The sequence below is a fragment of the Eleutherodactylus coqui genome, chromosome 2, assembly GCF_035609145.1.
Source record: "Eleutherodactylus coqui strain aEleCoq1 chromosome 2, aEleCoq1.hap1, whole genome shotgun sequence".
Taxonomy (NCBI): Eukaryota; Metazoa; Chordata; class Amphibia; order Anura; family Eleutherodactylidae; genus Eleutherodactylus; species Eleutherodactylus coqui.
In genome coordinates this window covers 123,772,053-123,798,460 of record NC_089838.1, presented here as the reverse complement: position 1 = coordinate 123,798,460, position 26,408 = coordinate 123,772,053, and the positions used below count along the sequence as shown (strand labels likewise).

At 42.3% G+C, this 26,408-nt stretch overlaps 1 protein-coding gene across 1 annotated transcript in view; it reads right to left on the bottom strand.

Annotated features, from left to right (window-relative positions):
- METTL25 (methyltransferase like 25) overlaps positions 1–26,373 on the bottom strand; it is a 185,590-nt gene extending 159,217 nt beyond the window's left edge. The window contains exons 1-2 of the mRNA XM_066591488.1: positions 26,262–26,373; positions 18,839–19,047 (exon numbers count right to left, since the gene is read on the bottom strand). Coding sequence (XP_066447585.1) covers positions 18,839–19,047; positions 26,262–26,263 — 211 coding nt within the window. The 5' untranslated portion in view covers positions 26,264–26,373. The remainder of the gene's footprint in view (positions 1–18,838; positions 19,048–26,261) is intronic.
- Between the last annotated feature and the right edge of the window lie 35 nt (positions 26,374–26,408).

Here is a 26,408-nt window from a genome sequence, read left to right as displayed (position 1 = left end):
CTTCTGAAACAATGTCCTTTGGACAGACAAGACCGGTGTAGTGTTTTGAACATAATGCCCAGCACCACATTTGGCAAAAACCAAACACAGCATATTACACAAATACCTCATACTAACTGTCAAGCATGGTGGTGGAGAAGTAATGGTTTGGGTCTATTTTGTAGCCACAGGACCTTGCAGTGATTGAGCTGACCATGACCTCATCTCTATACAAAAAGTGTCTAATATGAGGCCATCTATCCTAAAGCTAAAGCCTGACCGAAACTGGTTCATGCAACAGGACAATGATCCCAAGCACATCAGAACAGCTGAAAATGAAAGAAATCAAGGCGTTGCAATCGCTCAAAGTCCAACTGCCAACCCAATTAAAATGCGTATGCAGGATCTAAAAAGAACTGTGCTTAAACAAATGCCCATAAACCTTATTGAACTGCAGCAATGTCATACAGAGAGTGGACCCAAATTCCTTCAGAATGATGTGAGGGACTGATAAAGTCATACAGAAAATGATTACTTCAAGTTATTGCTACTAAATGTGGTTCTACAAACTATTGATTCATGGGGTAACCTAAATTTTTCACACACTGCTTCTGCATTTTGACCTAGTTTTTGTTAAGTAAATAAAGACATGGTGTAATTTGTCATGCGTGGTTCTTCATCTGAGGTTATACATACCCTATTTTAAGACCTTCTAAAGGACCAGAATTTTTTTTTGTTATGTCCTGATACATAAACCTATAGAACTCAGAGAGCCAGTACTTAGTTTCTCTCATAACTATATAAATGTCAGAAAGAACTATAATTAGCTGAAGAATCACTTTCCATGGTGTAGACAGAAGCGACTTAAAAGGGTTGTACTAGAAAACATTTAACACCAGTCGATAGGATAGGTGATAAAAGTCTGATCAGTGAGGTCTCACCACGGACACCCCCAAAGATCATGAGAGCAGGGGTACCATGTCCTCCTCTCCTCCCTCCTGTAGGCTCAATGCACTCCCTGCAGTGAGGAGGAAATTGAATGGAGCAGTGGTCACGCATGAGTGGCGCTGCTCCATTCATTTTCAGTGAGACTGCTGGAGATAGCCGAGCGCTCGTACACGGCCATTTCCATCAGCCCTACTGAAATTCAGTGGCCACCGCTCCATTCAACCTGCCAGCGCTCCAAGAGTGTGCGGAGAGCCCAAAGTGACAGAAGGGGATACAGGACCCCTGTTCTTAGGATTGTGAGTGTCTCAGCGGTGAGGTCCCCACTGATCACACTTCAATTACTTATTCTATGGATGGGTAATAAACTGTTAAAGGCGTTTGCCAGACAGTGCCGGGATACACCTGAGTCGGAGCAGAAGACGCGGCTCTGACCCTTGTGTAGTGGCCGGCACTCCTGATTGCAAGTGCAGCTCTTACTGAAATCAAGCGGAGCTGTGCCTGTAATTACAAGTGCAGCTCCCATTGATTTCAATGAGCTGCGCCTGTAATTATGAGCGCCAGTGACTACACAGGGGTCATCCTTGTGATAGTGAGAATAGAGAACCTAGTTTGGTTATAAAATAGTGTGACTTATTTTATCCATGTCAGATCCATAATGCATTCTCTAATTACACCTGGTGCAAAAGAAATTACCATCCAAAACAAATTCAGGTTAGTTTCCGGATGAACGGAGTGCCCTTAAATGGGTTGGATAAATGATCGTTTACCCATGCACCAGTTTAAAGATAAAAACATCAGCGGTACTTACCCATCCTCAGCCCTGTGATCCTCCCGGTCTTTATTTTGGAACAGCACCACGTGACCGCTGCAACGCTCGAGTGGCCTTCTCCCGGCATATCTGCTCACATCCGAGTGGCCATAACAGGAGAATAGCAACCGCCAGCTGCAGCGGTCACATGGTGCCTGTTGCAAAACCAAGCCTGGGAGGACCACAGGGGTGCAGCGCTGGATCGCTGGGGGTAAGGATGGGATACTACCGCTGGGATTGTCATTGTTAAAGCTGTACAGCTATAGGCAAAAAATTATTTTGTAACCAAACAACCTCTTTAAACATATTAGAGGCATGCCTCAACGACTGAGTGCAATGACCATCCACGAGGCCACCTCCATAAAGAACAGGATTGTCCTAGCAGGAGTTGAACCCCATGGGTCAGACACTTGTGGCATATCCTAGTGGGATTTCTGCATGCAAGTTGTGCAGTGCAAAAAGAAATGGCAGCTAAAAATACTACAACATTAAAGCATGCAGATTTGTCTTGCGGATCGCAGCATGCTCCATTCTGCAGCGGCTTCCACACAGACGGCTGCTACTGGAGTCAATGGAAGACGTCCAATCTGCAGCCCATCCGCAATTGAATTGCAGACGAGCAATTTTTGATGTCAGGATCTATGTATAAAAAGGAAAAAATCCTAAAATTCTGCACTTTAAACAATGACCACAAAGCCTAACTATAATAGGATGATATTTCCTGTTCTGTAGAGAAACCTCTGCAGTTATCATCTCATTATCATCACAGACAGGATTACACTGAAAGGTAACACCTTTATAAAGACAACACGGGATCCACCATTCACAGTAGGTGATGATCACAGCTCACCTCCTCCCCTCCCTGCACAGTGACCTCTCTACATGACGTAGAGCATGCCTAGAACACTCTGCGTAGAAGTCAGCAAAGATGAAGTGAAAAATGAGCAGAAAGGAAGCGCAACTGCTGGATGCCATGTCAAGCTGTAGCATGGCGGCTGATCAACAGATCTTATGAAGCAGCTTAATGACAAAACGCAAAACAAAAATTTCCCATCTAGAAGGTCTGGGAACAAAATGAAAAACATCAAATCTTGTAGAGCAAAAAATTCTCTTTCAAATAGAGCAAAAATAAAAAAAATGTAAAAATGGAGTACATTCCGATTTTTGCCTTTGAAAAAAAGGTAAAAATTTGCATAAAAGTGTTTTTTGCCATTTTTGACTCATTGTATCTTAAGAGCTATGCATCCTTTTGGGTCCATAATGTGAATAATGAGAAACATTTCTATGGAGTACACATTGATAAATTCATAGCTGAGTTGGATTGCATTGATTAGGAGTTATTACTGCTTAAAATATGAGTTTTATTTTGCGCGATAGAATTTTCCAGCTACTTTGACATGCAATGGTGGCAGAATGATGATAAGAGTGGCAGTCTGAGTAGCTTAGCTGGATTCTGCACCAAAAGTTCTCCTAGTGTGTGAAGTTTCATTGCTCTATAGTCATTGGAACTGGCTTGGCAATGGATTGAAATTGCCACTTTTTTCAGGTTGCGCGCAGTAATCACATGACAACCCCCTAGATAAAGACCTGTAGCTCGTGAACCAAAGCACTTTGAAGCCTAATATTCTGGCTATCTTAGTTTAGGGTCAGGGTCTATCTTTGTGCAAAGTTTCATTGAAATCTGAGATGGTCGACCGGGAGCATTGGTTGAACTGACATAGAATGAACCATGCGGGACGTAGGACGCCGGATCCGCAAATAAGTATTGGGGTCTCTGGGGGGCGCAGCCGGCCTTAGAATGGAGTGATACACATTCAATTCTTTTTCTTTACAAACATGTTTTTATTATGCAAACGTAGTAAAAAAATAAATAAAATCTCTATAAACCTGGTACTGCAGTAATTGTGCTGATCCACATACGAAAATTATCATGTTACTTTTATTGAATGGGGAACGCTGTAAAAACAAAACCCCAACATCCAATTTCTGAATGTTTTTTTCATCTCCCTCTCCCCCAAAAAAGATACGAAAAGTTATACAGCACATTATATGTACCATAGAGAGTGGTGCCATTAACATATACAAGTGGACTAAAAACTAGCCCTCATACAGCTCTTTCAATGTGATGAGGAAAATCACTTAGTCCTTGAGGCACAAAATGGGCTGATCTCTAAGGGGTTAAAAAGAAAAATAAGTTTTCGCATAGCAACAATATTAACAATGCAGCAATTTTAAACACAAGCTGTGAAAATCTTGCTTATTACACCATGGAGTAGCAGGTGCCAGTCACACACATTCATGTCTAGCAGATTTATGCAGTTCCTAAACCTGCTGTTACTGGATTTGGGAGCTGCCAAAAGCATAAAGCCGTATAAAGTAGTATACATTGTACCGATTAGCTTCGTATCAAAGCAGCCCTCACTCCAAAACATTGTAAATGTATAGCCAACATACCTGGTGCCCTTGCTGCCTCTGTTACTCCACTATGGTCCTCCAGCCAGTTTCCCACTATGGCCACCACTGTCTCAAGACAGGTTGCATGTAAAGGGGCAAATGTGGCTTGTAAAGGGGGTAAAAAGTTGCATATGATGGCAAGAAAGGTGGCATCTATATGTAACAGGTGGCATAAAGTGGCATCTATACGTAAAAGGTGGCAAAACACAGCATCTAAATGTAAAAGGGCGCACATTGTGGCATCTTTATAAAAATGGGGGCAAGAGGTGGCATATACATGTAAAAGGGGCAAAACGTGGCATATCTAAAAGCGGGCAAGAGGTAGCATCACAACTAAAAGGGATAAAAGGTGGCACAACGAAAGCAGGCTATAGATGGCAGACATGGCACTGTATCTAAAGATGGCAAATTTAAATTGGCAAAAGGTAGCACTATATCTAAAAGAGGCAAAAGTGGACATTATATCTGAAAGGCGGCAAGAGAAGGTATTATTACTGAATGAACGCTGAAGGGAGTTTAATACTGAAAGTGGCAACTGAGTGGGGGCATAAAGAAAGCATTATTACTAAGTTGGGGCACTTTTACTGTGTGGGAGTCACTATAAACAGCACTTACTCTGTGGACTCTACAATGGGCACAAAAAGGAGGACACTATTACTGCGTGGGGCATCAAGGGTGGCATAAATACTATCTGGGCACTGCAGATGGGGGTGTTTCTTAAGGGCAGAAAGAGAAGATTTTATTACTGACTGGACACAGAAGGAAGATTAATACTGAACGGGGCAAAAAGAGGTATCATTACTGAGTGGGGGCGTAAGAAGGCATTATTACTAAGTTGGGCACTTTTACTGTGCGAGAGTCACTATAAACAGCACTTACTCTGTGGACTCTACAGGGGCACAATAAAGAGAACACTATTATTGCGTGGGGCATCATGGGTGGCATTACTACTATCTGGGCACTGCAGATGGGGATATTGTGTAGAAGTGTGGAAAACATAGTGATGCAGAGATATAAAAACGGGCCCTCTATCACCCGAGGGCCCACAAAACCTGGAGTCGGCCCTGCCTATCGATATGGGATAAGGTAATTTGGTGGGACAGCCCCTTTAAGACGTAAAATAAAGGTCATAAATTCTGTTAAGTGACTTTAATTCAAACCTTGAGTAGCCATCATTTATCAAGGGCCGCCAAGAGCTCTCCTAAATACAGCGCAGGGGAAGAAAAATAGCGCGTCCCATAATCATCCTTCACATCACAACTGGCATATATTGCACAGAAGTGGGTCGCGCTGTAATGAGCTTAGCCGCACAGCTATAATGTAATCAATAAAGCAAATGTGACAAAACCCTATCATTAAAATTGACTTAGCCATATCTTGTGAGCAAACGCAGTCAATTACTTGATCAGAGCAAAATAAAACTTTAAAGCAAATGAAAGCAATGAATTCTGTTTTAATTGACTCTAAGGAGACACTTGTGAGATCTGGGTAATAAATGGCGGAGGGAAAGGTTGCCTAATGACTGAACTCGTGTGAGGGAGGCATTCTGGGGGTTTTCGCACAAAGTTCATTTAGAGGAAAATATATTGTTCTCCCACAACAGATGCGGTAAGTAAAAAGACGAGGCGTCATTAAGATCCCATCTGCATGTCCTCATATCTGCGGCGTGTATGGAAGCAGCTTGTCACTGTCACAACTCGGGATTCATTGACTTTATGTAATACTTTCTCATCATTGCTGAGGCTCCTGCAATTACCGGAGAGGGATTACATAAAACCACTAACGGCACAATAGTCAGATTAAAACTAAAGCTCTCCGTTTAAAGAGAATCTGCCGCACCGCTGCCGTGTAAACCCATCCTACAAACACGTATCCAGCCCTACAGGGGGCTCCTGTTATCTTAATACCAGACATCGGGATCCTCCTCAATTTGGGGGTTTCTCAAAGTGACTCCACATAGGGGGCTTCGCTGTTTGAGAGCTGGACAGACAAATTAAAATCACCTGTTAAAAGGGAAACCGTCAGCAGGTTTATAAAAGGTAGCATGAAGTAGTGACGGCGACCCTGATAATAGCGGTATGTTGCTTACTGGTTCTCTTGCAGTAGCTGCCATATAATCATATGATGAGGTGTAACACAAGGAGAGTGCAAAGCTGTCGACATTCATGAGTTTGAGGCTCTGCCGTCACTGATTGACAGTGTTCTCCCTACATGCACAGATGTAGGGAGAAGGCTGCGGGAGAACAGAGGGAGCCAGAAACTCAAGAATATTGAGGACTAGATTTTATGTTTAACCCCTTAAAGGGGTTGTCCCGCGCCGAAACGGGGTTTTTTTTTTTTCAACCCCCCCCCCCCCCCCCCCCCGTTCGGCGCGAGACAACCCCGATGCAGGGACCTAAAGAAAGCTTACCGGAGCGCTTACCTTAATCCCCGCGCTCTGGTGACTTCTATACTTACCGGTGAAGATGGCCGCCGGGATCCTCTTCCTCCGTGGACCGCAGCTCTTCTGTGCGGTCCATTGCCGATTCCAGCCTCCTGATTGGCTGGAATCGGCACGTGACGGGGCGGAGCTACACGGAGCTACACGGAGCCCCATAGAGAACAGGAGAAGACCTGGACTGCGCAAGCGCGGCTAATTTGGCCATCGGAGGGCGAAAATTAGTCGGCTCCATGGGAACGAGGACGCCAGCAACGGAGCAGGTAAGTATAAAACTTTTTATAACTTCTGTATGGCTCATAATTAATGCACAATGTACATTACAAAGTGCATTAATATGGCCATACAGAAGTGTATAGACCCACTTGCTGCCGCGGGACAACCCCTTTAAGGACCAGGCTGCTTTGTATCTTAAGGTCCAGACATTTTTTTAGGGATTTTACCAATATGGTGGTTTTACTGCCTTATTTTTTTTCCTTTGGGGGTAAAAAGCTAAAAAAACATTTTTTTTACATTTATAGTTGTTTTTTTTAAATTTGTATATTTACACTAAAATGAAGTAAGGGAATGGGTTCCTCATTTTGTTTCGGACGGTTTGATAATTGTTTCTTACTTATTTTTGTAACTATTTTTTTTTACCAACTATGTCCCCCATGAGAACATAAAAGACCTCTGGGGGTCATTAACATGAGGATTTTTTTTTATTACTACACACTTTTCAACTGTAGCTGGGGCATCCATAGGAACCTCATTTACAGGAAAAAACATCCCCCTATAGTGACAATAGTCATTGGCAGAGCTGATCTGGGTTTGCTAGGACCCTGCAGCTCTGCTGTAACAGGGGATCCCGGCCGTCACATGACCATCAGCTTGCATAGTGGAAGAAACACTTCCACCTTTTAATACATAGCACTCATTGAGCGCTATGCATCCGGGAAAGGAGAAGGCAAGGCAGTTAAAAAACGCTTCTCCCTTTTTCTCCAGGTTCTCAGCTGTGACTAACAGGACCCCACTGATCAGCACTCTGCTGGGCCGGTGTGCATGCACTGAGCCAATTTCTGCAGCAAGAAGACAGCTCCGTTGCCATTGTAGTGGCCAGACTTGGTATTACAGACAATGGCCCTACTGAAGTGAACAGCAACTATGCATTTAAAACCAAGCTGTGCCACTGCAGTGGATTTCCTGCTGAAATCAGCTCAGTGCATAAACACATCAGTCCAGAGAACAGCTGATTAGTGGGGCCCTGGGTGGCGAACCTACTAATCATGGCCTATCCTGAGGATAACCATCAATAGTTTAATGCTGAACAATCCCTTTAAGTATATTTTCTTTGGTAAAATTAAAGGTTGCAAAAACTGGGTTTACACTATGAGGGTGACTCTTTTCAGCTGGCTCTATTAGCACGCTCTCCCATAGAGCTAAAGCCAGGGAATCAGGAGAGTATGAAACATAGCAACCCAAATTCCCTCACCTTTGAGCCCTATAACGAAGTTTAAGAGGCCCATAGGTGATGACAGGTTCCCTTCAATCAACCAGCAACTATTTTTAAGTGAGCTGAAACAAAGTGACTAGTGAACAAATTCTTGCTAGTCACCTGGTTGGTGGCCATGTTTACACAGAATAACCGTCACCTACATTTGCTCCATCGGGTGACTATTCGGATGGTAGTTGTCCCACATAAAGCCACGTAGAGTGGGCTGTGCAAGGCTGAATATGGAGGTATGAGAAACTATATTGTTTGAAATGCAAGACCAATAAAATAATATACTATTCACATGTTTTCTAATGTAATTATACTGTGTTATACCCATTTTCGCATACTAAATAGGAAACTGCCACTAAAATAAGCCAAAAACACCAGGTCCAATCTCTGAGCTCCTTCAGACTTCTCTCTCTGTACAGCTTTGTTTCAGACTCTGCAACCGCAACAAAGCCACATTCATAAATCTAACGGATCAAGCACTGTGCACAGAAGAGTCAAGGGGGCAACGGTGTAGCAATCAGTAAATTATAGCATGATTGGAGTGCAAATTCACTATCTATTACAGTCTGAAGGAAATGATTGAGGCCTTTAATAGGGAGCCCTGAAATGGAAGCTCATAAATGCAGGTGTTAAATGGAGCAAGCATCTTGACTTCCAGGATTGATTATGGATATATGAGATCGGATTGTTATAATAACCCTTCAGAAACTTTTCTACAGTTAAAGTAAACATCCTATTATTCAAGCTCAGGCATCTGCAGCTGGTCCCCAATTCATTCTTCACATTGCCACTGACAAATAAATATTAAAGCAGTTAGCACAGAGATTCATAGTAGTGTATCACTTCACTAGCTCCACATTATCTTCCCTTCACGTTAGAATGATGACTGCAACTGCTGAGAACACTGGACTAAAGTAAGAACTTACAAAGGTTGCTCAATACTACCATCTAGTGGACAACACACAAAGTGCCCCAATCTAAAACCTAGCAACTGCATTACACAAGAAACAAAACAAATATTGTGATGTGAAGTGATTAGAGCTTTAGTGGGTATCTTCCTTAAGAGCTCACTCTTACGGGCGTACAGGGGCTGTGTATTAGGTGCATATTTTTCATGTGTACAATACGCAGTTCTAAAAGCGCATTGATTTACACCGGACCATTCACACATGTTATGTATTATATGCATTAAAAATACGTGTATAATTCGCAGCTCCCCCACAAGCCCATATAAGTGAGTCCTTAGAAAAAAACTTTTAAAACTCAGTATAATCTTCTGATGGCCACCCAACATATGCAATGTAATGTCTATAGAGTCGCACGTCTGCCATCCAGATCTAGTTGCATTTAATGGGGTTGTGTGAGATTTTTTGACATCCGTTTGCACCTCTTTTCTAAGAACTCTGTCTTCTGCCATTCCTCTGTTATTCCTCTGAGAAATTTATGAATAAATTGACAACAAGGTGTTACCATTCTTTAATTTAAAAAAAGGGGTGTGTCCCTGCACAGTCAGCACTGATTGGACAGTGCTAGGATGTAAAAGGACACACCCACAACTAGTAACACCCAGCTGTCACTTTATTCATAAACTTCCAGGAGGAATAACAGAGGAACAGCAAAATACAGGGTTCTAAGAACAGCTGCTCCTGGATTGCCATTTCATGGGCATTACAATTATTTACTAAAACTGATGTGTCAGGACTTGTGAGGAGTCCTCTTTAAAAGCAAGGTAAACTATGCTTTCCAATATAGAAAAAAGTATGCCAAGTTATGTAGCCAGATGTACGCCAAAAGAACACTCTACAGGCTTGTCAGCATATATATCAGGAGTGCAGATGGAAATACTTCATATTAGTGTATATATAAATAAAAGGAGAACATTACTACAAAGGGGTGTGAAATTTACAATGCAGATATGCATGCGAATCACAGAATGAAGAGGGGAAAAAAACTTAATAATCTGGGCAGGAATATCGTCTCACACTAATAACATGGTGAAATCATCATAACCACAGAACATACATAATGGAAAGCACATGGACTGAAAACACATATCAGCCAGAGAGCAAATACATAATGCATAGATCACACACAACTGTAGAATGGCTGACACAATACAGGACAAGTTGGAAGGCATCTGATGGAGCCTTCAGCCTACCTAGAAAGCATCATTATGTGGTCAACCCAATTGTATCTTTCCATTCATATACATCAGCACCCATCTCACCCCACAGGTTGGCTCACACAACCAGCCTCATATTTTATTGCCCTTTAGTTTTGTCTTTGTATTGAAAGCTTCACTAAACAGGCCTGTGTCAACGTAACCTAAGACGTCATGCACACGGCAGCATGACCGGCCTGTGTGCCAAATACAGGGTCAAATCAGAGGATGTCTCATGGCTTGCCATTCAACTTCGGCCACAAAACATTCAGCTGTTACATAGACTTCTATAAACATCAATAGGAACTTCCGAAGAAACTGTAGACATTAAAGGGGTTGTCCGAGTTGTAATATCTCAGTACAATCCCTTCCCCATGCAATAATATATGAAATAGTGATATACTCACTTCTCCCTGCTCCCGCCACGTCCTGTCAGTCCCCCGGTGAAGTCTGCATTTACGGCTGTAGTCCTACCCAGTTTACGGTAATTAACAGGGCTGCAGCCAATAATAGAGCTCAGCGATCAATCACTGAGCGGGTAAAGGCAAGTATATCACTATTTCTTATGTTACTGCATGGGGAAGGGATTGTACCGAGAGATTACAACTTGGACAACCCCTTTAAAGGGTACTTAACTTTTCAGTATAAGCAGTACATGAGGAATAACACTATTTCTGGGCATTATATGACTTGCATCTGGTATTTTTTTGCCTTGCTCTGGATCAACAAGGGGGGGTGGGGGTGGAAACAGGCTGAACTAGATAAACATTGTCTCCCTTCAGCCTAACATACTATGTTACTATGTATTTTTTCCTCTGCAGACTATAGTTCTGATTCTCACTCCTCTCAGGACTCGTGGGAGGAACCTGGCAGTTGTGCAACGTGTGCTGGATTATATGGACTGTACAGATTCTGGTCCTTTTTTTTCAACACATCATCATCATCATACAGGAATGTGTAGCATGATTTAGTAGAGCATGTGTGTATAAACAGCAGCAGATATCTCAGCCTTTGCTCCAGTATTCTTCCTGTGTGTCTGTCCCTCTCCCTCTTCTCTGCATACAGTTCAATGAGCAGGATGCCTCACCTCCAGCTCTGCCATCCTAGCATGAGAGAACAGACAGTGGCAGCAAAATTGGGGAAGTGAAACAGCACATTAGAGGGACTTTTCAGCACAAAGTTTTTTGGGGGTAAATAAAGTAAATAGCAGTTTTACTAATTATCACACTGGCTATCATATAGATCAAGCTGTAAATGTGCTTTAACCTAGTTAGACACCGAAGATCCATACGTGGTTAGCACCAATCCTCGTGTCTAAAGCAGCAGGATACTGGGGTCCAAATTCCCATTTTTTTGCAGTGCTTGCAAGGGTTCCCAGGTAATATCAGGGCTGTTGGCTATTCTGCATAAGTCCTACTAGGACATATAGATGTGACCAACTCCCAGGGCAGAGTGATACTCGAGGACGCTGCACGAGTTAGCTTTTATATATAAGGCCATGTATCTTTAAAGATAAAATACGAAGATCAATAAATTCGAGACAAAGTTCAAGAATTTAAAAAGTCCCGGATGCTGCAAAAGTTTATTCTAGCAAAGAAACTAGCCAGCATGCACATTTCTAGTGAAGTTGTGGTCGTATAAACACAAGTAAATCACATTCCTTCCCAAGTGTGGTGTTGGTCAGGCCTCAAACACTAGACTGCGCAGGAGGAAAGTGACCACAGCAGTAAGAGCGTTGGAGATGGCGTGCTTACACACGACACCACTACAAAGCGCTGCGTGCCCACCAGACGACTGACAGCTCTACACATACGCAGAAGAGAAAGTGTGTTTGTCATCCCAGTAGTAAATTTACACACTGTTAGCTTAAAGAGCAGCTATTATCAGCTGGTGAGGGGCGCATAAAAGTCACCGCAGTGCTCAACCACTAGAGGGGAAAAACAAACTACTCCTAGTACTGTACAAAGAGTACATCGCTGTCCTTTGTCAGGACAATAAGGCGCCAGCTATATACAACACAGAAGACCTTCCGATGATCCACAGAAGGAAAATGACACTGCACCTATTAGGCCTCCCTCACACAGGGCATTTTCAGCGCTGCGCTAAACGCTGTACAACGCTCCCCTTCATTTCAATGGGGTGGCTCACACAGGGCTGAAAACGCGTTTTTCAAAGCGCTGCATGTTCTATCTTTGGGCATTTTCAGCTGAGTCTCCCATTGAAAACACAGCTGAAAACGCAGCGTTTTGCAAACGCCCTGTGTGAGGGAGGCCTTACTGTAGGCTCAGGGCTTCTTCATGACAACAGACATCAATGGTGGCACTTGATGTGTGTGCAACGTTCGATTTCTTCTCTTCTATGGTCTCTTCTCCTGCACGTAGGTCCTCAAAGACAGGGTCCCCAATGAAAGGAGCTTCTGAAAAAGGCCTGTGTTGATGTTTCCACCTTACAGTCTTTTAACAAGACTTGGGGACATTACTGAGTGTCTCGGCAGCTTTACCCTGCTCACAGACCTCTACCGCCATTATATTATGGAGTATCACTATCATGAGATATGTGATTGTTCTCCGTAAGAGAAACCAAGTCATCTTGTAGATATGATACCTTTTAATGGCTAACAAAAATACATGATGTTATAGCGAGCTTTCAAACCTACACAGGGTTCTTCCTCAGGCTTATCAATAAGTCTGAGGAAGAAACCTGCGTAGGTTCAAAAGCTCGCTATAACAACATGAATTCTTGTGTTGTTCCTTTGCTATTTCTTCTAAAAATGTATGAATAAATTGACAACTGGGTGTTTCCATTGCCCTTGTCGAATAAGTGTGTCACTGCACAGCTTGCAAATAAGGGAGATGGAACATTACCTCTGTAGTGCCACCTATTGGAAGGTAGCATTCATGCAAGCCAATGTTAGACTCTTTATACAAACCTTGTAACAAAGACTGAGATTTGAAAGTCAAGCTAGAATCCATACACAGACAGCTGTTTCGGGGTGTTTGCCCCTCATCAGTGTGTATTAGGTTTCTGGCTTGCCTAGTGAGAGGCATGTGATGTGAGTCAGGAACATTAGCTTTTTTCCTTAAACCTAAAAGGTGAGTGAGTGAGGAGACTTATAAGGCCATTCATGCTCCTTTGAGTAATATGCAAATAAGGGAGATGGAACAATACCTCTGCAGCGCCAACTATTGGAAGGCAGCATTCGTGCAAGTCAATGTTAGACTCTTTATACAAGCCTTGTAACAATGACTGGGAATTGAAAGCCCAGCCAGAATCCATATACAGACAGCCGTTTCGGGATGTCTACCCCTCACACAGCTTAGCATCCTCAGCTCTGAATGGATAATGTCAGATAGTGTAGGCACACCCACACAGCCGCTAACACCCAGTTCTCATTTAATTCTTACATTTCTAGAAGGAATAGCAGAGGAACGGCACAACACATAATTAAAGGAATAGATGCTGCAGAATTCTTATTTTATAGGGACTTACTAAAACAGATCTCTACGGATTGCTGACAGGTCCGCTTTAAAGCATTATCCAGAACAAGAGAGATATTAGCTCCTTAGATATTTAATACTGCAGCACACTCCCCAATACATTCAAAAGACTAAAAAAAAAAATACATGTCATGAAAGTTTAATTACCACGTTACAAAAAAAAGACAAAAAACACAAGAGAACATGCCCTTGTTTCTGTCACTGTCTCCTAAATGGAATAGCTCCATGTGCCCCGGCAATCATAAGAGTACCTCTTCTAACATCAGCAGCAAATTCAATCATTCTCTGCATACATTACAAGCTGGAGGATCAGAGGTATTATTATCACAGTTTTAAGGCTTTGTACTAGAGCGAAAATGAAAAGGCACACTTATCAACTTCCCCACTCCCAAAGTCAAGTGTGTGACTTTAGATTTAACTTTCAGGAAGTTTCCCCATCAAACTACTGAAAGTATCACTCATATGTGAAACACTTCTACTCTTAAAATACATTTATACTGGAAAATGGACAGCGCAAAACAAAAACTATATAGCATTTAGTCCTTGGAGATTCTGCTAAATTGTCGCTTCTGAACAGGTTTGCGGAAAGAATGCCATCTGTGCACAGGGACAGGAAAAGTTCTGTTGAACAGGTCAATGCCATGAAAAAAATTGAGATACTTTATGAAGATTACTGGTAGTTTCATAACAATTATTCTTTTCTTGTGACTATTCAAATTGAAAAAAATAAAAATCAGGAAATGTTGTTTTTAAATGACCCACTGCAACCTACACAATAAGCTAACTTTTCCAGTTTTTTGCAGCCCACTTTTCAGCTTTTCTGTTCAGACTGGTACAGAGGAGCAGAGTCATTTCATCAGTTTTCTGCAGCCCGCTTTTCTGTACAGACTGATACAGAGCAGCAGAGTCATCTCATCATCAGAGGATAGATATTTAATGACTGCTCTATTGTACTACTGTGATATCGTAGGATTACCTCATGTACAATAATTTATATCACAACTTGCTGTCCCAGATAAATGGAGTAAGGCTTGGCTGTGTTACAACTTCAAATTCTGAAAGCAAAAACCATAATTTCTTAGGAGACGTCAGGACAATCCATCAGAAAGTCTGGACCGTTATAGTCTACAACATATAAAAGTGTCAAACTTTTTTGCCATGAGGGAACATTTTCCTATCATAAGCAGCCCCTTCTGTCATCAGTCACCCCTATCAACCGAAAACATGCAAACAAAATCCCATTGCCGGGACAACATATACAACCAGTACCTTCCAAGAGCTGGTCAAAGGTATCTGACCCAGTCGACATTACTCTACTCTGTACGGATGAGGTGCATGGCAGATAGGTCTAGTCACATTTCAAGGCTCATTAATAGGTCAGATATTGACTTTCAGGGTAGCTACCTACAAGTTGGACTAAAGAGACAGTTTTCTTCCTTTTGCAGGTAAGTTAACTTGTGTACATTTTCCCAGGATGCATTGCCTGTAAGGCTCCCTATACCAGTTGGATCTCCGTAAGGAGAACCAGTATCTTTCAAGAGCACAGACAACATACACACATCCAAGGGTCCCTCCTATACGGATATATAACATAACATTGGGCAAAAACTATCACGATGCGCACAGCACTTACTGCAGCATGACCACAAGCTGCCAATTTGAGAAACCATTCAATGTCTTGCCTAAGGTGCAGTGCACAGCCTATTAGTTACACCATAATATTAGATCAGACGGGCTGTCCGGCATCTTTTATGTGTACCATACAAAGTACTGACATTGCTGGCTTCCCCAACTAATAACAGGATGGCTGCATGATGCACTATATGTATTTGTGTGACTGGCACACTATAGATGCATGTATCCATGTACAGGTATAATACAAGCAACCACCCTCCATGAATGGCAGGTATGTGTGAAGGATTGTTCATCTGCATGTTGTATTTTGCATTGGACCCGGCACTCTATTTTTGCTTTTTGTTTACAGATAAAAATCAGAGGCGAGAGAAAAAATGTACAAAGACATAACTCACAGAAAAAAAGCCAACTATGCACCCCCTGATACTGCAGGGCAGGCTCAATCCCCATGTTCCCAGGTAGCATGCAGAGAGCCAGACTGCAGTATGAGGGAGCAATTGTTCGGTGCAGACTAAAATGCAGCCACACACCTCAAACCAAATTAGGGGAGGGATGACTGCAGACAAAATAGTCTGTACATGTGATCCGATACCAAGGATGTCAGACAACCTGTAATCCTGTATAATGTGGCGCACCTATCTATGGCTGACATCTTTGGCTGCTAACTGATACCAAGGATGCCAGCCATAGATAAGTGCAGTGAATACTGCCCACAGCATGCTATGGGAAACTGACTCTTCCTGCATACTTGTAGAAACCAATTGCGGTTTCCGCAGCATGCTCCATTTTTGCGCGGGTTCCACTGTCCGATCCACGGCCCTTCCGCAATTAACATTTCAACTGGAGAAGATCTGCACCAATCCTGCTATGTGTGAACGTACCCTGATACTTAGCTCATTGACAGCCATGGCTGTAAGTGGATGATTGATCTGCCATATTCTTTCCACCTGGGTGGATTATGGGAGCAGACGGTTGGCACGGCTGGTGTATTCTGGATTCTTTGGCTTTGAACTCCACACAATTTATTCATGAAGTGTTGGCCACTTTTCTAGCTGAAAGAGCTGCCACAATTAACTTATTTCTGTTTCTTCAGACTGCCAGTGAATTCAATTCATAAGGTGGAAATAAAGGTTGCAAGGTAAGGAGTTGCAATGATGTCCACAAGGCTTAGAGAGTGTGAGGCAGAGTGTTAGGGCAGCAGAAATGCAGTCCTAAGCTCTCACTCACGACCTGAAGGTTGCGGGTTCAAGGTAGCCAGCTCAAGGTTGACCCAGCCGTCCATCCTTCTGAGGTCGGTAAAAAGATTACCCAGCTAGCTGAGAGGTAAAGATGACTGGGGAAGGCAATGATAAACCATCTCATAAAAACAGACTGCCAAGAAAATGTCACAATGTGACGTCACCCTAGGAGTCAGTCATGTCTCGATGCTTGCACGAGGGGACTTTACCTTTTCTTCATGGCTTATTGCAGATATTGCACAGCTGCAACTACAGCAATGTCAGTTCACAGTTACCTGATGTCACCTGAGACTTTACAGACGGATGGACATTTATCTTTATACTACATATCGGCATTGGTTCACACTTAGGAAGGGTTCCCCCAGCATTGTTGTACATGCTATGTGACTACTCCTGGGCGTTCCATACCAGAACAAAGGAACCCCAAGCGGGGCCACTCACTTCCACTGTGAAATGGACACCCATTTGGTGTGCATTTCCCAATGTTCCCGTTTACTTCCCCTTTTTTTTGGAGAACAGAGTAACATAGTTGACTGCGCTATTCTATATTTAATAGAGATGAGCGAGCGTACTCGGCCACGCCCCTTTTCCGCCCGAGCGCCGCGATTTTCAAGTACTTCCGTACTCGGGCGAAAAGATTCGGGGAGTGCCGTGGGTGAGTGGGGGGTTGCAGCGGGGAGTGGGGGGGAGAGGGAGAGGGCTCCCCCCTGTTCCCCACTGCTATCTGCCGCTCCGCCATGCCTCCCCCCGCCCCTCGGCGCCCCCCCGAATCTTTTCACCCGAGTACGGAAGTACTCGAAAATCGCGGTGCTCGATCGAGTAATTACTCGAAACGAGTAGGTTCGCTCATCTCTACTATTTAAATATAACGGAAACAAAATGGGAGCCTCATAAAACTGATGCACCAAATAGGTGTCCGTTTCATAATAGAAGCAAATGGCCCTGTTTGTTTCCGTACAGGGATTCCATCGCTGCGCTATTTTCAGCAGCCATCACGGATCCCAGAGTGCAGTTTCACAGCATATATAATAACATAGGGATGTATTTTATAATAGTTATATAGTGATATCCGCCACAGCTGTATTTTATGGCAATTTATCCCTTTTATATATAAAATGCAAAATCTGTTTGTTTGTGTCGTATACAAATCCACAGTTCTGAGCTGATTCAAGTGAAATTTTGTGTGAGCGTTCTTCAGCACCAAACAACGAATACTGGCGTAATTAAAAATCGTTAACTCCCCAACCTCCCCTGTAAATTTGTTGCCAACAGTAACCAATCACAGCTCAGCTTTCATACACCTGAACAATGCGAGTCCCGGCTTGAAAGGCAATGGATGAGGCAGGGTTAACTAAGGGAAGCTAAAACGCCTGAGCAACGCACAATACGCTACAAAACAGACCGCATATGGCGTACACAAATAATGCAACAACGTACACGGGCCGACTTACATTTAGAAGCCTTTCACTATAACCCACTTTATGACTACAGGTCACATCCGAAAGTCTTAATTGGTAAAATAGACATAATAGGTGACCACTGTAAAGCAAGAAAGTTTAAGTCGGAATTAACTGGAATGTGCTGCTCAAATGGGAAGGTCAATTTGATGCCTTTGAATGCACCTCCTGAACCCTGCGCTTATAGCGCCGTTTAACGCATGGGTACATCAACTAGTTTTGTATAAAGTCAGAATTGAAACAGGTAGATCTGCCAGTGGAATGAATTAAGTTTCAGGTTAGTAGAACAGATAGGAAGAGATGTATCAAGATTAGTGGGAAGGCCAACTAGGGCTGCTGTGCATGGTAACATATTGTAGCAAGCTCTTTGGTAATTGATAACCGCAACCTGACGAGGTGCCTTTAGTCAACTACTCCACTTCTCCTGTACACGAGTTCTGATACTCCTCCATCCATAAAGACCAAATAGAATGGTTTACCTTTAGCTTGGAGTATCAATTTAAAGAGGAGCTGTCACGTCCTCATATCAGCATTGGCTGTCTGCATAGCTTTGCAGGTTGGCCTTGCATTCTCCAGTAATGTCTCTTTTTCCTTCGCCTTCACACGGAAACTACGGAGAGTCCATATGGGGGAACGGGAGGGATGAAAGAGACATCATCAGCGTCAGTGGAGCCGTCACTACAAAGCTGTTCAGCCAACTGACATGGGGACATGACAGGTCCTCTTTGAGAGTTTACTAACCTGTGTGTTGAGGACGAGGCTTCTGCTGAAAGATTGCAAGGACAGATTCGGGAGAAACGGCCACATGCTTCTTCCAGACATCTTGTGTATAAAAATCGACAGTGTGAGCCCCCGAAATCTGCGTGGTGATCTGTAAAAACTGCAACAAGCTTTCCATGGACTCTCGTACTTTATCTGTGCTCGGAGCGGTCAGATGAGCAAACATTTCCCTGCAACAAAGAAAGTCCAAAATGACATAAGAATGACAAAATATCTACACATCAGTGAAGACAGCAGCGGTCACATATGCTCACCTCTACTATATTCATTTCTGTGGGACCGCCGTTATTACTTTTGCACATTTAGAACGTGCGGGGCAGATCACCTGATCGACTGTGAATAGCTGCTCATCAGTGTTCTGCGCCTGTGCCCCTCCCTCATATGGAATTTTGCCTTTTTTGCATGCTGTTGGCAATTGGTGCTTGTACCTGCCCATGTATCTCTATATCGGTAAATATGGCCTTTTTCTGTGATTTATTTATATCATATGACACTATATGGCGGCAAACTGAGGTACGGTAGAGGCCTGCCATAGATGTCTATGGACATGTATGGTAACCCTATTACTGTTCTGTATAGAATGGAGCCACAAGTCCTTATAGTCTCTAGAAAGTGATACAGTCTTCTTCCCCAGATACTACAGAGTGAAGGGGGAGCAGCATACAGAGCCCTATCTGTATGTATAAGGTATTGTGTACCTATCCTGTCTTATCTTGGTAGTCTAAAATACAATAGAGCTGCCAATGATCCCTCGCCCTCTGCTGACTTTGTCCCAGTCTACATAGTTAAGCTGAAAAATGAACTACAGAAAATACCTACTTATTGCTCTTCAGGCACCAGAATGCAAACAGCAAGAATTTAGGATTTTTAATATTGATAGTTCCATTAATAAAAATATTACATATTTCGCACACAAACCGATCAGTCATAGCATTAAAAGCAGCTTAAAATATTGGATATGTCATCCTAGTGTTCCCAAAACAGCTCTGACCCGTCCTCGGGTATCTAACACAAGGCATTAACAAAGAGGAGAAATATTTTAAGTAGAAGCCATCAAGTTTAAAATGTAGTCCAATCTACAGGCACTTTAGAGCAAAATGCACTGAGCAGATTGTTGTATGTGTGTATATATATATATATATATATATATATATATATATATATATATTCATTTTTGGGAAAAGACCCAGGAGAATCCAGTAAGTTATTTATTTACATCTCTGGTCATTCTGGCCTTAGGAGTCCAGTGGGCGGTCCTATCAGTGATTTACAGTGGGATCTTTGTGCATACAAGGAAGGCTGTCAACCACTGGTAGGACCGCCCAGTAGACACCTAAGACCAGAATGAGCAGAGATGTACATAAATAAATTACTAGCTCTCTCCAGTCCCGTTTCAACACAACGGGATCCCCTTCCGGCGAATAAATTGTGAGATGGGCCTTCCTGCAACAGATTGGTTTTTCAGCACATCCAACGGATGATTGGATTGAGAGCTGGGAACTAGGGGGCCAAGTCAACACCTTGAACTCTTTGTCATATTCCCTAAACCATTCCTAAACATTTTGTGTAGTGTGGCAGGGCGCATTATCCTGCCATTAGGGTATATCACTGCCATGACGGCCTGTACATGGTTAGGTAAATAGTACATCCACATGAATACCAGGACCCAAGGCTTCCCAGAAGAACATTGTCTTCCCTTCCCCAGAGACACGCAGGCACCTGTTGACCAACATGATGTAAAAGTAAATATGATCCATTAGATCAGGCATCTTTCTTCCACTGCTTCATGTCTGATGCTTATATGCCTGCTGTAGGCGCTCAGTCAGCCCAGTGTGCTGCCACCTATCATACGGTTTTCATCTACGCATACTACAGTAGCTCTTCTGTGTGAAGTGCTATGTATACTACAGTAGCTCTTCTGTGTGAAGTGCTATGTATACTACAGTAGCTTTTCTTGGCCTGTGTTGAACTACTTTCTTTTGGTAGTTATTAACCCCTGCATCCTGGGAATATCCATTAATACTTGCCGTTTAGTTCACATCCCAAGCCTGTTAGAATCATAGAATGGTAGAGTTGGAAGGGACCTCCAGGGTCATCTGGTCCAACCCCCTGCTCAGTGAAGGATTCACTAAATCATCCCAGACAAAAAACAAAGTTCAGAAAGGGAGCGCTCCAATGTTAGAGAGTAATGAGTAGAAATGTGATGAATAATATAGGTGTAGACTCACCCATACGCTGCAGGACCCACAGGGGGTGTCCTGGTGCGTCTAGTAGATCCCGATGGGCGAATAAAATCTATTATTAAATGTTTCAATGATGATATCCAACAGGGCATCCGATATGCAATAGCTCTGGTCCTGATGACATCCCCTCGGGAGAGCGCCAAGGAGTAACTCTAGGTATATATATATACCAGAGGACAAGAAGAGGACTAAGACAGCAAGCAAAATAACTCCTAACGCTCCAGTGGTATTGAAAAAAAAGGAACCTAGAAAAAAGAACTTACTTGGCTGGGGTGCCTGGTCCACGGCACCCCTCAATCCCAAAAGGCATGTAGTAGGGTTCGGCTTTAGATTAAGCCTTTGTCAAGCATAAACATAATTGAAATAATTGAAATGTTATTGATGCTTGACAAAGGCTTAATCTAAAGACGAAACGCGTTGCATTATCTTGAATAAATTCATCTTAACTTGGGAACCTCTCCAATTTTGACCCTACTACATGCCTTTTGGGATTGAGGTGTGCCGTGGACCAGGTACCCCAGCCAAGTAAGTTCTTTTTTTCTTGGCTTCTTTTTTGCAATACCACTGGAGCGTTGGGAGTTTTTTTGCTTGCTGTCTTAGTCCTCTAAATCATCCCAGACAGATATCTGTCCAGCCTTTGTTTGAACACTGCTGTTGAAGGAGAACTCACGACCTCCCGTGGTAACCTGTTCCACTCATTGATCCCCCTCGTTGTCAGATAGTTTTTTTCTAATATCTAACCTGTGTCTCCTCCCTTTCAGTTTCATCCCATTGCTTCTAGTCTTTCCTTGTACAAATGAGAATAGGGCTGATCCCTCTGCACTGTGACAGCCCTTCAGGTATTTGTAGACAGCTATTAAGTCTCCTCTCAGCCTTCTTTTTTGCAAGCTAAACATTCCCAGATCCTTTAACCGTTCCTCATAGGACATGATTTGCAGACCGCTCACTATGGTTTTCAATGGGTTCTTTCAGGCTACAAGACATGCGTTTTGTAGCAATGATTGTGTAGCGAGATTTTGTAGCCTGTGTGAAAGAGGCCTAACATCTAGCTTTGTGTCACCGGAAAATTTGATGAGTTTCCCCTCAATTGTCTCATCTAGATCATTTATAAAAACGTTGAACAACACTGGGCCTAAGACAGAGCCTTGTGGTACCCCACTTGAGATATTCTTGCAGCTGAATGTGCAGCCATCTATGACCACTCAATCCCATATTTGGTCATTTTTTCAATATGTATAGTATGAGATACTTTGTCAAATGCTTTACTAAAGTCGAGATAAACTATATCCACCGCATTTCCCTGATCAACCCAGTCTATGATTCTGTCATAGAAGGAAATTAGATTTGTCTGGCATGACTTGTTTGTTATAAACCCATGCTGGCTCTGGTTAATTACTCCATTTTCATCCAAGTACTTGCATACATCCTGTTTAATAATTTGTTTAAATATTTTTCTAATCACTGAAATGATCCCAACTTTTATTAAATAAATTAAAATATGTAATGCCCCATAAACATACACAACGAGAAAGACATAACAACATGTAGAACATCAATTCTACTGGTCCTATGAAACTGAAATATTGTGGTAACTAGTTACTATAGGGACCAGTAAGAACATGATTAGGAGGTACACGGGGGGGACCAGAGTGGTCCTAGTTAAATATATGCTGACAGGTCACAAATGGACCTGAATACTCCGTTACTGGGTGACTAGATGTGATAGAGCCCAGTATACATAAGTTTAATATCTCCAAAAGTACCTCCACAGCCCAAAAAAGAAAAAATGCTGGCTAATCAATGACTCCAGCAACCAACTTCCGGGCTTATTAGGGTTAGATGATATCTCTACAGAACAGAGATCCACAATCTTCTGGCCGGAGTATATTATCAACAGGAGTGTTTTAGTTGAAAAGTATACAATGATTCAGATTCAATGAGAACCATAGATTAGACTTGGATGGAGAAGGTAAATTTATAGATTCTGGTTTAGATTGAAATGTAGATTTATAGGTTCGACGCGTTTCTGTCATGCGCATAAACTCATCAGGAACCTTTCATTTAGCACACAAAAGATACTGAATCTAATACCTAACACTCTAGCCCAATGGCGCAAAGTGATGTATATTTTGTGGTTAGACAGTATGTTTTCTCTGAGTATGATTGAGAATAATAAGTCGCACTAACCCCTACTAATAGAACAGCGACCTAATAATACTGGCCCATAGAGGGACAGCATGAGCCACAATAGGAGAAGTGAGGTCTAAAAAGGGATGGACCACACCAAATCAACCTAGTGGTCTCATCAGACAGTGTATCACCTCTAAAAATGCACCAAATGGGGAACTTTTGAAAAATATAGCCCCAGGTACGAATGGCCTAGACTTTCAGATTAATGTCCAAGACACTCCTAAATATCCCTGCCTAAAGCTAAAATGATTATTAAGGCATTCTCTATAAATTGAGATCTAATAGGAAGCTATGATGACCCTACTCAGATACTCAGCTCATGTCCTGCATGTTTGAGCCGCATGTGATTGGCCAGGGGTGTACTTTTACCTCTCCTAATATTGCCTATGTGTCCTAGAATGCATCTCCTAAACTGTTGCGTTGTCTTTCTGACATAATTTAAAGGACAATTACATGTGGCAATATATACCAAGTTCGTAGACTTACAATTAATGAAGTCACGAATTCATTAGGTAAGGAAGAGTTAGATTATTCTATCTAGACTGTGTGTTGCATGTCACCAAGTCTGCATCTTTAGTTGAGCGCTCCCATTGTTGGAGTGACAGATTTTGCTCCGCCCCCTCTCATATATTATTGGTTATCGGACCTCACACCCATTAGGGGCGTTTTCCACTTGACCCTATTTAATGGACACACTACCTACTATCTTCATTCCTCTCCAGTCTGCCATCTGGGCTGGAGAGGCTGCCACATTCTATATCTCTGCTATCTAAGGGCATTTTTCTCAGTATCTCAGGGACATTTGCTCTTCTCCAATCTTCTGGGCCTTCTCCTGTTCTCCGGGAATTTTCAAAGATTGTGGCGAGTGGTTCAGCAATTATCTCCGCTGCTTCCTTTAGTATCCTAGGATGTAATTCATCTGGATCTTGAGACTTGAATTCATTTAAGTTAGCTAAGTGTTTCCTCACCATCTCTCTACTTATAGATAGCCGGCATTCTTTTATCCCCCAATAGCACAAGGAAGATCAGTTGATGTTCCATCTACTTTCTGAGAGAAAACAGATACAAAATAGAAATTTCAAAACCTTCTCAACATCATTCTTAACCAATTCACCATTTTCATCTTGTAAGCATCCAATAGCATCTTTGACTTTTCTTTTGCTTTTGACATACCCAGAAAATCCTTTATTTATTGCTTTTGGCCTCTCTTGCAAGCCTCAATTTATTATTAGCTTTAGCTTTTCTGACACTTGCTCTACAGTTTCTGCAGACCGCATTATATTCTTCTTCAGATATTCCCCCTCTATCCATTTGATAAACATATTTTTCTTAGTTTTTAACATGTGCAGGTTCTGTGTTCATCCATCCTGGTCTCTTTAAATGTTTCCCATTCTTCCTTCTTTTAGGGATTCTCAACGATTGTGCTTTGAGAATCTCATTTCACAATATTTCCCAACCTTCCTGGACATTTCTGGCCTTAAGAACATCCAGTCATTGGATTCTTCCTACCCTGTTTTTGAGTTAATTAAAATCTGCCTTTCTGAAATCCAACCTTGAGGTCTGAGTTTTCTCAGGTCTTCCTCCTATTTTAATATAAAATTCAAGGATAGCATGATCACTGCCTCCTAAGGTCCTAGCCACCCTTATGTCTTCAACCATTTCCTCCCTGTTGGTAAGAATTAGGTCCAAGATAGCAGATCCCCTTGTTTTTTCTTCTACCTTTTGGAAGATAAAGATGTCAACAAGAGCGGATAAGAATTTGTTGGATCCATTACTTTTACCTGAGAGACTTTCCCAACAAATGTCTGGATAGTTAAAATCTCCTATAATCACTATGTCATGCTTTTTGAGAGCTTGGCCATCTGATGTAGAAAGAGTTCATCCATATCTTCTGCTTGTCCAGGTAGCCTATAGTAAATGCCTACAATGGTGTCCTTTCTGTTGTTCTCTCCTTGTATTCCTACCCAAACAGTTTCTACAGAACTCACATGCTCTGAAGCTTGAATCTCTGTGGAGATTAATGTTTTCCTTACATACATTGCAATACCTTCTCCCCCTTTTTTAGGTCTGTTTCTTATAAATAAGTCGTACCCTTCTAGACTTGTATTCCAATCATGTGTATCATTCCACCATGTTTCCGTGATGCCTGTGACATCATATTTCTCTTCCTGTGTTAGGAGCTCCGATTCCCCTTGTTTGTTTCCCATGCTCTGTGCATTGGTGTAAAAACATTTTAGTTTGTGATCGGTGTCTCTTGCTCCTCTACTTGCCTTCTGAATTTCCTGTTTTTGTTTCCTCCTAATAACCAGGCTCTCAGTTGTATCCATTAGCTCTATATTTTTGCCTGGCCTCTCACTTCTCTTCCCAGTGTAGATAAGTGAAATTCTCCCTACATTAACTCCTTTACCAGCGATTTTTCTGCAAATTTCAGACACATACAATGCATTTTCGTATTAAAAATGCGCAATTGACATCAATCTCCATGTATTTTTCAGGAGCACGAGAAAAAACATTTCAATGTGGTTCGAATAGTTAGAATGGTAACTGGCATGCGGGTATCAGGCATTTTTTTTTCCACTGCCACGGCAAATAATGGGCAATTCTTGAACAAGAATCTCCGAAAAATAGAACATTCTGCGATTTTTCTATCCAGAACTGAAAAATCACTAGTATGTATTAACCCATGGTTCTCTACATGTGCGAGTTCTGTCCTTCTCGCAATCACACAGAAGTCGCGTGTGAAAATCACCCGTGTAAATACAGCCTTACGCTTGCTCATTTCTGCTGCTTCCATAAAACAGGCAAATACTTTTTTTTTTTACGGACAAATTGCCAGTGAGAACAGTACAGCTTTCAGTCCAGAATGGTTGATAACAGGGAATAATAGATACATATGTTCTATGGGATATATAAAATAAAATGTGCCTTCTGTTCATTCTGCTGTTACTCACATGCTGTATATGTGCCACCAGCAGCGGCGGGCTCCTCTGCAGTGTAACACAGCAGCCACAGCACGTTTACATGGTACTACTTCCAGTGCACTGACGTCACTCGAGCACGTGACTCCTGAAATCACCTGGTACAAGAGAAGAACTGCA